At 34.2% G+C, this 12,806-nt stretch overlaps 1 protein-coding gene and 1 long non-coding RNA gene across 44 annotated transcripts in view; one reads left to right on the forward strand and one right to left on the reverse strand.

Annotated features, from left to right (window-relative positions):
- Positions 1–12,806, forward strand: part of LOC110346369 (uncharacterized) — an 87,027-nt gene that overhangs the window by 42,919 nt on the left and 31,302 nt on the right. The window lies entirely within an intron of this gene.
- The window catches only part of Dlg2 (discs large MAGUK scaffold protein 2), a 2,046,311-nt gene that overhangs the window by 24,709 nt on the left and 2,008,796 nt on the right, over positions 1–12,806 (reverse strand). For 26 of the 42 annotated variants that reach the window (XM_087212053.1, XM_087212052.1, XM_087212046.1 and 23 more), the window contains 2 exons: positions 6,638–6,737; positions 2,970–3,011 (listed from right to left, as the gene is read on the reverse strand). In XM_087212053.1, the coding sequence (XP_087068179.1) occupies positions 2,970–3,011; positions 6,638–6,737 (142 nt within the window). Of the gene's footprint in view, positions 1–2,969; positions 3,012–5,751; positions 5,798–6,637; positions 6,738–12,806 lie in introns of all 42 variants that reach the window. The other 16 variants (XM_087212050.1, XM_087212047.1, XM_087212049.1 and 13 more) reach the window with 2 other exon arrangements.

Genomic DNA, 12,806 nt, shown 5'->3' on the forward strand with positions numbered 1-12,806 from the left:
AAGTGGGCGAGCAGCAGGGCTGTGTGTGGACGTTTGCAGCTTCCAGAGACTTGGCAGAGGACTCTGTTACAGTCTCCATGAAACATTTTGTGTGTAAACTAGAAGCAAAGCCACAGTGAGACATATCTGGAATAAGGCCCTAATAAGCCTTCAGGACTGAGAAAAGTGAGTTGCTGTTCTTTAGGAATTCTTGGAAACAAAGAGGAGAGAAGTGAAGACCAGCGGTAGTCTCAATTTAGTTTCTGCAGCCTGCCTGCATATAATGATTATTAAGAATAAGTTAGGTTGTTAGAACCAGGCAATGGTAGTACTAAAAAAGGCTCTGGTGTTCCAGTACTTCGCAGATGACAAGTCTGTAGTAGGGTGTGTTGTTCCACCCCTACTCTGTACTCCTGACAGGCATCACAGACTGATCATTGCCCCCATTACTGCTGAGACTTGGCATGCCCTAGGAATACTTTTCAAGATCATTCTTCAGACAGCTGATACTGATTGGTCAGAGTTGAAATCTATTTTCTGTCTCAGATCTAATCCAAGATACTTGGTTTACATAAGGGAGAACTGAGACTCTGGGTAATTTTTACAAGGTTAGAGATTGTTTCCACAGGATGTTCAGAAGATTAAATGATTTATTAAAGCTCTTACACTCAAGCTTGATATATAGTTAATACTATATAAAACTTGATTGTATTAATTTGGTGGGTAGTATGGAATGGTTAAGATATACTAGATAAAACATCAAGAGGTTTGGATTACAAATGATAAGAAAGAGTGAAAAGTATATAGGATTCAGCCTTAAAAGGCTTTGATTGAAATTGCAGTGCTACTACTTATTGGTGAGACAGCCTCTTGGAGCTTCAGCTTCCTCCTATGAAAATGGGCTATTAATGGAAGATATGTCTAATAGATTTATTGTAGAAATCAAGTGAGAGAGTAGATGTAAAAAAATTGGTTTAGAAAGATATTGAAAGGTGACATTTGACAAGAGTGCTAAGGAGAAGAATATGGGGAGAGGTCTTGGTTCTTATCTCAATGTTATTTTCCTTTAAGATCCTTAGTTTGAAAATTCAACTAAACAACAAATACCACTGAGTTTTAAGTATAATGTCTGAAGACCTTTGCTGAGATTCAAGAAGGCAGATCTTTAGCTGTCGAGGTTTACCTGATCCCCATTTTATATCTGCTTAGTAATTAGCATCCCCAGTACAGGCCAATCATTCAGATAGTTTTGGGGTGGTATTTTTGCATAACTGGACAATGTGCATTGTAATTAACTGCATTTTAGTTGCCACTCGATATAGTTGGACTTGGGAAAATAATTCTATAGGGCTTGAATCATGCAGCAGATGTCCAAATTCTAATAGAAATTAGTGTCATTGGCCTACCTAAAACCCAACAAATAAGTTATATTTTTATGCATACTAAATTGAGAATAGCTCAGGAGTCAGAAAGACAAGCTTTGGTCACTTATTCTTGACCTCCTTTCTTGGTTTAAAGTCATATGAAAATGGCAGAGGCAATTTTTTCCTCTGAAGTTAGGTTAATCATAAAATTTTAAGAGCAGGAATAATGTAATAATGTTAAGAAACCATGCCAAGAGTCAGGGATTTAGCTCAGTGGCACCGCGCCTGCCTGGCAAGCACAAGGTCCTGAGTTTGATGCCCGGTACCGAAAAAGAGAAAAAAACCAAAAAAACCATGTTGAGAACAAGAACTCTCTAATTCTTTAATCAGTAAGACTTGATGGAATTCTTTAAATATAACCCTTCTATTGATCAGAAAATTGGGTGATTCATTACAATTTTATTATTTCATTCTTTGGTTTGTCTCATCTTCCTCTTCTGGTTTCTGCCTGCCATCTTTCCTCCTTTCCACCAATCTGACTTTCCTCAAAATCCAAATTACATTTACCATACTCCAAGAACACTATTTGGCACTCCACCTCAAAAAAGCATGGTTTTATAAAGTATTATGCTATAACAGGAAAAATACCCAACATAATTTACTTTTCAATTAGTACAATATTCAGGCAAAAGATGAAACCAATTTCTGCCTTGGTTGCTGTTGGTCATGTATTGAACTACAGGTTTTCTACTACACTTGGCAATTACTTTTTGGGTAACCCATTTCACTAAGTAATACAAATTAATATTATAGAATTCATAAGGATTCCAATGATAATAGGTACCTATATTAGTCACCAAAACCAGTAAATAGGTGGTAAGAAACCACGAGAACTGATCAAAAGGATGTGCTTGGTGTTTGGTGAATATTTCCATACAATAAGCAAATGGCTTGAGGTAACCAAAGAAATACCAGAAAGAATTTTTAAAGTTACCTACCTTTTCAGTTAAGTTTTCTGACCCAACAAATTTTGTTCGCTTTTTCAAAGAAAAGGGTGTGGGGAGAGGAGGAGTTCCTTCAACATCAGAGGATAAAATTTTTTATATCAGTTTCCCAGACATTCCCCAAATAAAATTAGATATGTAGATATGTATCTACCTTAAAATATGAAACATTGTAGTTTATATAGCTTCTTCTTGTAAAGGGGAACCAGGAACCGAAAGGAAAAGGCAAAATGAGAAGGAAAATAAAATCATGATGAAGTTTCTACCCTCCTGCAGGGAGTTTAAATTGTTTTGGGAGCTAGAATGTCAAAATTCACCACGTTGTTGAACTTCTCCTGCACCTTTCTTGTGAAAATTGAATCACTGGGTCACAACCAGCTGAGGTTGCAATTGACATTAGTAAGACTGCTAATGTTTGAACAAATCAAGTAAGGGTCTACTGATGGTCCTAGTGACTTTTGTATCTCTCCACATCAAATGCTGATTTTATTTCAAGCCATTTGCTTTGGATAAGAATGATAAAAGGCAGCAATTGAAAAACAACAACAAAAATCTGAAATGACCACCACAGGCAATGGGGCAATTGCAAAGAAAAGAATGGCAAACCAAAGCAATAACTTACGGTAGCTACTTTCGCTATCGCTGGCATTAGAAGAAACATGTTCTGCAAGAACAGCACAGCAAATTAAAGAGATACCAAGCATTGGAAAGCAGCCAAAACTGAAAGGAGTACACTCATGCAAGGCTACTAGAAATGTGAGCAAAAGGCAAGTAAAAGGCAGCAGAAAAGTTTGCGTTAAAATTTGGATAAGATACAGAAGATGAAAACTTTATCAGCATTTTTGCAGGAACCTTCCGCTTGATTATTCTTCTTTTTAGCAAATAATTCAAGTAGTATATTTAATTTTAAAAAGTCAATCAGGAAATTTTCTTTTTATAAACACTATGACCCATTCTTATGACTGTGATTTTCAAGTTCATCTTACAAAGGCCACTGTGTCATAACTGAGTGTTTCTTAACCATAAATTGAGGAGATTCTGGTTGGTAGGGACTGTTTTCTTGTAGGCTTTTCTGTTTTTCCATTTTAGTCTTTAATTAATTTTCAGGAACACTTCATGTCAAGTCACTAATTGACCCCTGGAACACTTTTAATTTTATTTGTTTAAATACTTTGTAAAATTCTCAGGATTAAAAGGGATTCTTAAAGATCTTTCCTGCTTCAGTGAATGAGCAGAAAATCTTAGAGGAGGAAATGTTTCATGAATCATGTTTTTCTATTAAGATACTTGCTTGGATAGCAATTGGACCCTAGAGGGATGAAACAGGCAGAGGATAAATGGACTGATACCCAGCACAGGCTCTGGGAAGGTTTTTAATTCATTCTAAATGACTTTCCTCTACATAACATTCCTGATATTTTAAAAATACAAACACAACTCAGCCTAACATAACAGTGATATATACATTAGTTGTATGCCAGGATTGGAACTTTAATTTCCAAAGTCATTTTCATCTCTATTTGTTAATTTATAGATCATCAACCCCTCAGTTTATTCATATATCATTTTAGCTAAATGAATTATGCGATTATTTGATTTCTGAATCTTACTGGCAATAACTTCATATTTTTAAAAGAATACAACACTGTTCTCTAATAGTATAAAAATTGCTTTAAAATGCTTTGATGTCATACATTTTTGCCAGCTGAGTGAATTAGTTTTAGATCATAAAACTAATGAAAACCAAAGCATGAGTTAAATTCATACAAATCATTGCTCTTTGTGTTGGTCTATGAATAGAGCTGTACTACAAATTTGGCCACACATTTTACAGAAGCAAAGGGGATTAAGGGAAAGGAATAAAGGAATGGAGATGAATCTGTACAGTCTGTTTTCTATCACTGAAAACACAGTCAAGACATACAGCCAACAATAGTGTACCTTCATGTACATTACCATCTTAAGTACTTTGAATTAGGAATGACAGGATTTTTTTGTTTTTTTCTTTTATTCAATCTATTATTTAATCTCTTCAGTTTTTAAAGAGTAAATAAATGTGGATGTTCTGGATTTAAAAGGGCATCACTCCTATTTTGACACTGTAACAGCAAATTCTTTATACTGATATTAAAAATATTAAAAATATCGAAATGAAAAACCTCTTTTCCTTTCCAAGTTTAAAATGTACAAATTCTCTCTGATGGTGCTTTATGCTATGCCAATAATGTTGAAATAGGTATTTGAAGTCCAGCCCCTGGTTAAAGACAAATTTCATGTATTTTATGTAATGACTCAAAGATAAAGCTTTCATCTTTAAAGAGATCAGTACTCTTGATCAGATTTTGTTTTCTATATATACAGTTTCTTTAAAAAAATCAGTAACTTGAATTATGAAAGGTGTCATTATTCAAGGTTATATAAACAGCCTTTGAAAACTAAGTTCAGTTCAATGCTATTTTGTTTTATAAAATGAAATGAATAGCTTCTAAAAATATCCATATCTGTTAAAACAAAACAAAGTTGAACAATGTGATACAATTGCAAAAGACACAAAATTCTGTTATTTCACTGGTACCTACACAATGAGGTTAGTGTTAAAGAAAGAAAAATCACAGGATAGTTAATTTAAATTTGCTCAGTCAGTGCAATGAGACACAGACCAAAGACATGAATAACTAGAAAATATAAAGGTCTAATGTACTTTATTTTTCATTCTGTACTACAAAATGAAGTCTTGATTACATAATGGAACTAATAAATCACTGATAGAAAAATGATATTAATAAATATTTAAAGCTTTATTATACAAACGTTTCAAGCAGGATCACTGCAAGTCAGAGAAAAAGTCAATCAAAGTCAGTAACAATTATTCATGGAAGGTCAAATAGATTATTTACTTTTTAGAATGCATGTTCCTTTTGATTATGCAATAGCTCCTTTACCAATAGCAAAATACAACTTAATTATAGAATTTGGCAAAGTCATTAAATATTTTCATGTGAAAAGGCAGAGGAAAGCACATAAACTATATTTCTACTTTGCGATTCTAGAATATTTAGCTCACCCTTTCTCGCAACATGGTTTCTTGCTCACTGGGAGGAAATAGGCAGAGAGCAAGTGATGCTATGGTGGGCACCAGGACCATGTTGGCTGTGTCACATGGTCAGAAAGGGAAAGTGTTAACTGCAGCAGAAGTTAGAGTGCCTGACACACTTTGCTTTTAAATGCTGACATGCAGAACAAAACGATTGAAAATTATTTTGTAGGAGCATTCACAGCTAGGTAACAAATAAAACTTGTATCTTGTGCATGCTAGGAGTGAAAGGCCCTCAAGAAAAGGAACAAAAGCCAAACTCAAAAGGAAAGGAAAAGAAAAGTTACAGTGACCATTCCTGGCAACTTACTCAGAGTCTTTGTTCCATAACCGTCGTCACCTAATCCGGGGATGTCCTGCATGGAAGTCCCCAGAGAGAGCAATGAGAGAGGAAGAACAGCCACGGAAGAGGAAGGAGAAGTCAGTGGAGTTGAAACGGATACTACCATGACAGACCGTGTTGCCTACACAATCTGGATCCCACTGTCTTCTTCTGAAACAACTACCCCAAACTCCCTGGACTGAGACTTAAGGAAGTTTCTGATTTGTAAAGCAACTTGAAAGGTTTAAGTAGAAAACTGTAAAAAAAAAAAAAAGAAAAAGCAAGAAAGACTTGCAGATGCCATTTTTGCTGCCAATATTGCCACATAAATGTTCCACTTAAAGGAATGATCTCTTCTAAATTTTGCAACTTAGTATCCACCAATACAAGCCCACTATTGAGCAAGTATTTAGTGTTTATTGAGAGGGAAAGAGTGAGCCAATGTGCCAGTAATCAATCAAAGTAATTTAGTCACTCCAATTAGCTAGCATTCCAAAAATACATGTGTGGTGATGGAATCCAGTATTTCTGCCCAGAAAAGAAATTTGTGTCAAGCCCTAGAGAGTGGCATGAGAGAAAAGGCAAACCAGACCCATTCCTGGTCACAGATAAGTATTGGTTGGCAGCAAAGCCCCAGCTTTGGCAACTCCCTCTCCAGTATACTCTGCAAAGAGCTCTGTGAAGGGAAGGATCCAGACTGTGGACAAACACTGGTCACAGTAGTAAGACCTGTCCTGCCTGCCTGCCGTGTTTTTCTTTTTTTCTTTCTTTTTTTTTTGGCCTAGGTGTGTGGTGTGGGAGAGCCTATATCATGTGTGAAGGAAGTTTTTTTCTCTTGTGTTGCATGTGACATTATCTCCGAGAATCTACTTACGTTCAGGATCACTGGTTTCCTGCTCACTCTGCTCCTTGTTCTTGTAGAATGGGAATTTTCGTGAAAAGATGAAGCTCTTTTTACGCTTGTCATTGAATGACTGTGAAGGAGAAAAGGCATGGGGCAAAAACAGGGGACGTCTAATTGTTGTCACACTCATGCTGACAAAACAACTAGTTTGTAAAAGCAGAGACAGCTGTAGTGATGCAAGTGGATATGCTACAGAGGTGCCATAGGCTTGTAAAGGCAGGATTCATTTTCAAAGAGTATAAATTCCAAATGATGACACCTTTGAAAAATGGTCTTATAATCAAAAGACTGCTTATAGATAAATGGTGATGGAGGGGAAAAGTCTTAAATTAGAAGACCCGGAGCCTTTGTCTTGGCTCTACTTCTTGCTAGCTCATCACCTTTGACAAGTAACTGAATCTCTCTAAACCTCAGTATCTTTATCTGCAAAATGAGGATAATGATAGCAGTTCTTAGGTTGTGAGACTCACGTAAGACAATGTAAACATAAAGTGCTGTACAAATAGCATCTTATCAGGTAGAAAAGACTCTCTATTAGAGAAACTAGTTTTCTTAGTGATGAGTCATCTTTTAAAATAATTTGAATTTGAGTTACTTCAACTTGGATTTAATTAAAGCTGCACAGAGAAATATGTAGATTTAGGATATATGATAATTATAGTCTCACAGTATATGATAATTACAGCATAACATTTTTATTCAAAGATAATTTAGCCTCAAGCCTTCATTTTGTAGAGGGAGCCAGAAGCACAGAGAGGTTGAGTCCAAGCCAGTAGCACAGAGCTAGTTGTTAACAGCCAGGAAGCAGTCGACCTAAATTGTTAAAATTGCTGTTAAAGTGGCATTAACTTATATTCACCCAGCAAGGGAGAAATGACAGTCACTCATCTGTATTCTGATAAGATTAAAATAATGTAAGAATGACTGTCTTTAAGGCATAAGCTATTCTATTAGCTTAAATGAGGCCAAATTAAAAACAATATATACACATATTATAGGCATTGAAATTTATTCATTCAAATGAATATGTGCTCCCCTAATAACTTCCTAAGAAAACTTTTAATAGTAATAACTGTTTCTGTTTTTATGCATATGGTTTGTGGGATTCTTCTTTGAGAGATGTATTTGCGATCATTTTACAAGCTATAGGCCATGCAAGGCTTATTAATTTTATATTCACATATAATTTTAAAAATGTTTCGCCAGCTCGATTACCATTCTCATTTGAATGAATCAGTTTTGTGGGTCTTTAACGTGGTTAAAAAAATTAAAATCATTCCCCAAGGAACAAGATTTTCACTACATGGGTTTGAAAATGAATATGTGAATGGCTTAGAAGAAAATTTGAAAAGGGGTCAATGACAACTGGTAGGAAAAAGTGTGCAGTCAGCACGGTGACTATTTGGAAGGAAAGAGCAACTGTTTGGATGTATGCATTTTGTCTCACTGGTGAGACTCAGTCATGTGCCCTTTTGGATCTGAAGTTTGACAAAATTGTATAAATAACTTATTTTCTTTGCACGCTCATGCTCTCCTACCTCAAATATCCATTTTGGTCATCATGTTAGTTTAGGAAACATTAAAGTACTAAAATGTTAGTCTTGTCATTAAGTTATTCATTATATTTTTAGGTACTAAGAAATTCCACCAAAGTCAGTGGAGCATTCAATAATTTATGAAATCAGGGGACAAGTTTTATACTTCACATTCAAGCACTAAAAATATTTTCTCTTGGAAAAAAGGTACTACTTCAGAACTTATTACTCTGCTGATTGTACCTGTGATCAATATAGTTACATCATGATTTTTAATTGAGGATTAGTGTCCCAAAACACCAAAAATGATAATCTTTTATTCTTGCATCACTCCAGTTTCATGCCACTTTTACATTTCAAGCATATTTAAATTTCAGTAACTGAAAATAACAGAAAAAAAAACATGTAAGAATCAATGGCATGTGATAGTGCAAGGTATGTTAGACATTTATCTTCAACATTATGGATGACTTCATGCAAAAAAAGAAGTTTTCATGCAAATACAAAACAATGCCAAGAGGAGGAAAGCCTGGGGTGAAAATACACACAGTTGAGAATGTGAAGGCCTTTGGGCCCCAATATGAGCTTGCATGCAAATCACATCATTAAAATTGTTTCAGGGGTCAAATGAAAATGAAAAGGTGTTGTCTGTGATTAATTCTTTTATGTTTCAAAGCAAGGAATGTAATGTGTTAACATTTCCCAAGTATGAAAATGTTGTGTATCATGAGTTATCTGATTGAGACATAATAATACTGAGTACCACACTTTTTAAAGAACAGAAAATACATAATAATACCTCAGACATTAAATTATCTAACAGTCTTATTGGCAAATGCCATTTCTTATTGGAATTGAAAATGAGGTAGTAGAATTATTGGTGTTTACATTTCCTTACATTTACGGACACAAAATTAAATCACAATTTTCAGTTCACACAGATTTAAAAGTCACACATTTAGAGTCTTAAAACATTTCAACTATAAAAGATTATATGTGGTTTATAATGTTAATACTATTTATTTTATTAGACATGTGTATCATTACATAAGCTTTTGCTACTGCAATGTTTTCTTTTAATATAGAAAAGAAAAATCTGTTACATGAGTGCTAGGTGAGAATAATAAATTAGCACTTTGGCTATTATAGAATACATGGTTCTAAAGTAACTGAAGGCTGGTTTATGGCTCTATTCTTAATCGTACTTGATCAATGATATTATTTATTTTCCTACATTATAGCATCTTCAATCCTGATCCCTTGCTTTCATGGCAGGAAACTTTGATCAGAGACTTTGAAAATACAATCCAATGTAGCATGGGGTAAATTAGCATATCTAAGAATTTTACCTTGCAATTTTACCTAAGTTATTGAGTTCTTATAAAAGTGATAAAACAGCAACTACCATTTATTCAGCACTTAAGTAGAAAGCTTGATTCTAAAAGCTTTACATGTGTTAATTTTCATGCTAACCTCTCATTATTTCCTTATTTGTCCAGAGTCACACAGGTAGGTAAGCAGTAAAGTCAGAAATCAAATTGGCAAATACTACTGGTTGCAAATATTGCTGTTCTTAAGAGCACAGGAAGTTTCTAAAACTCAAACACACTTCAAGTTCATATTCAAAATTACTAGCGTTGGACTTAAGTGATCTGTCATTCCTTAAGCTTCACTGCTTAGTGATTATTTCAGCTATTGATGCTGTTAGATTCAATAACGTATCTTTAGGTTATCCTGCTACAATTTTTTGAATATCCACTCATGTGTTTGAGGGCTGTATCCCATTTTCTTTGTTGTTATGACAATATAGAGAAAAAAAATCAAAAGAATTTTCCCAGGTCACGTAGGGCAATTTAAAGGTAAGTACCCATGACAGGCAAATCTATAAAGAAAGCTAGCTTAGTACTTGCTTAGGGATAAGGGTATGGGTGGAGAAAGGGGGAATTGGCAGCTAATGGGCATGGCAGTTCTTTGGAAGAGAGGAAAATGTTCTAAAATTAGGTTGTGTAAAGGTTGTATAATCCTATGATATACTAAAAAACATTGGGTTGTATACTCCAAGTGGTTAATTATATCTATGGGAATTATATCTCAATAAGGTCATAGGATCCCCACACCAACCCCACACTATGGGATGAAACAATTATAGCAAGTTTCTAATTTTATTTGATGTAAACATTTTTATCTTTAATTGTACTGTATGTTCTCCAATCCTTGGAATCAATCAGCTATACATTGCTTTTGTTTATCTACTTGGTCTTGTCTCAGTTAAATGAATACCTTTCATGTTGTGACAGACATTAGAACATCTGTATCATGAGTCAGCATCTTATCACTGTCACTCAGAAGTTGCCAGGTTGTTAGGTCAAACAGCATGAAATCAATCATGTAGCCTGACCAGAGATGTAATGTATTGGTGAGCTGGCTTAAGATAAAACACATGCTTCATGAAAGAAAACAAAACAAAAAATACAAATCACTTCTTATCCTGCTCAGATTCCATGTTCTTAAAGATGCATGAGTAAATCTTGACATATTTTTATCATTCTATTCCAGGTCACTTTAAAATGAGGGCCATGTTAGAGTTTTTCTAATCTTCCTATTCTAATTTCTCAAGCTTCAAGTGTTTGATAGTTCTAAACTGTCACCTTCATGAGAAGAATGTTCTCTGGGTAGAATTTCGATTTAAAATAGATCGAACTAAGATACACATTTTCTGTGGCCTCTTTAGTTTTTATAAATGCTTCTTTCCTTTTAATTGTGTTCTTCTGGAAAGTTGTTACTATAAATTTGGCCACGTTGTTTTCATGTTCACAAAAAGAATTTCAAAACAAGAGATGTTAAAGAACAAGTAATGAGACAAAGAGGGATTAAGGGAAAGACAAGTTAGTTAGCATACATACACACGCATTTCCCCAGAAACGTGTCTATATGAATGATGTGCTTATAATATTGTCCAAATAAACTGCTAGATCCATAATTAATAGATAAAGGCATTGAGTATTGGTAACTGTAAACACCCAAAGGGGAGAGGGAGGGAGAGAGAATAATCTTTTACAAACTAGCCTTGCCAACCTCTATTATTCTCCAAACAAAACTCCTTCAAAGGAACCTGGACCTAATCAAATCTCTAGATCCAATGATCAGTTTACAGATATGAAGAGGTCACAGAAACATGGAAAATTACATTATAAGGATATAACCAGCAAACTCTGAAGTATGGGAAACTCTGAAAGAAAATGACCTGGTTTCTTGGTGTAAAAATTGCAGTCAAACAATACAAATGAAGGGCAAATGTATACATCAGAGAAGACTTAAGTCAGATCAACCAATTATACAATGTAGTTTTCATTTGGAGCCCATTGAAACCAACAAAATGTGAAACAAAGCCCCCCCAAAGCATTTATGATACATATGACCCAATCTCAGCCCTAAAAAAGACTGGATATTTATTAATTCCGTAACTGTTAATTTTTACATGTGATGGCATTGTCATGCTATACTAAAATATTTATAGCTGAAATGATTTGATACATTAAATTGCTTCAAAATAATGTGGACTCTCTGAACATATTGTAAAGTAGGATTATAAAGAAATCTTGTACTTCACTTGACAAGTTTACTATTGATTGTTATGGGAGTACAACAATTCTGAAACAATTTGGTATGTGGTATAAGATTAAGCAAATGAATAAACACAGGCATGTTGTTGGGAACAAGAGTTGTAACTGTGGAAAAGGTTAGAGGAAGAATCTTACAATAGTGACGGTAATTAGAAGCATCAGATATAAACTTAAGATTTGTTTAATAATTCTTTAAAGAAGTCTGTATGTAACGATACACTATTAGGCAAAGATACACCTAACACTCTGATTCTGTCTTTTAAATGTCATTATTCACAAAGAGGATCTACATTTTTAAAAATTGGGTGACTCCAAGGTTTTCCTAATGGGAAACCCTGAGAAGTATATGGCATCACTTATATAGTATTCCTGCCAAAAAGGCATTAGTTGACACTAATGATGAAGAAATAATTAGGTAAATTAAAATACGTCAGTGTCAGAAAAAACATAAAAAGCTAAGAGATTATTCTTAAAAAAAAATAGGACAAAGGAAATGTAATGTGTGGTTCTGGATTGAATCCTAGATCAGAGAAAAATCATCACTTCTACAGCTTTCCTTTCAAAATAATTTAGGGGAATGTATGAGTTTTTATTTAAAAAATTTTTAGTTGATAATTATTGAGTATAACAGATTTATCTTTCTGCTTTTTATGCTTTAAAATTTTCATATGACTAAGAAAAAGAGATAATGAATTGTAAAGTATTTAGTGCAGTACCTTAAAATGCTTATTAAAAATAGATATTATTAGCTAATATCAGGAAAAAATTTTCTTTTTGTATCTTTTCTGTTTTCATTGCTACTTTGAATCTAGGACAGGAAATAAAAATAACTCCAATGCAAATTAAGCATAAAGGTACTTGCTCCTGAAAAAAAGAAGTAGATAATAAAGAGAAATTGGATCCTTTATGACCATTACCTATGGCCTAGTGAAGACAGCAAACTAGATTCATCATTTGTGAAAATGTGGGAGCTTATCTTTA

This window comes from Heterocephalus glaber, unplaced genomic scaffold (genome assembly GCF_053883595.1).
Source record: "Heterocephalus glaber isolate CG9 unplaced genomic scaffold, H.glaber_assembly_v1.0 deba00001429, whole genome shotgun sequence".
In the NCBI taxonomy this organism is placed as follows: domain Eukaryota; kingdom Metazoa; phylum Chordata; class Mammalia; order Rodentia; family Bathyergidae; genus Heterocephalus; species Heterocephalus glaber.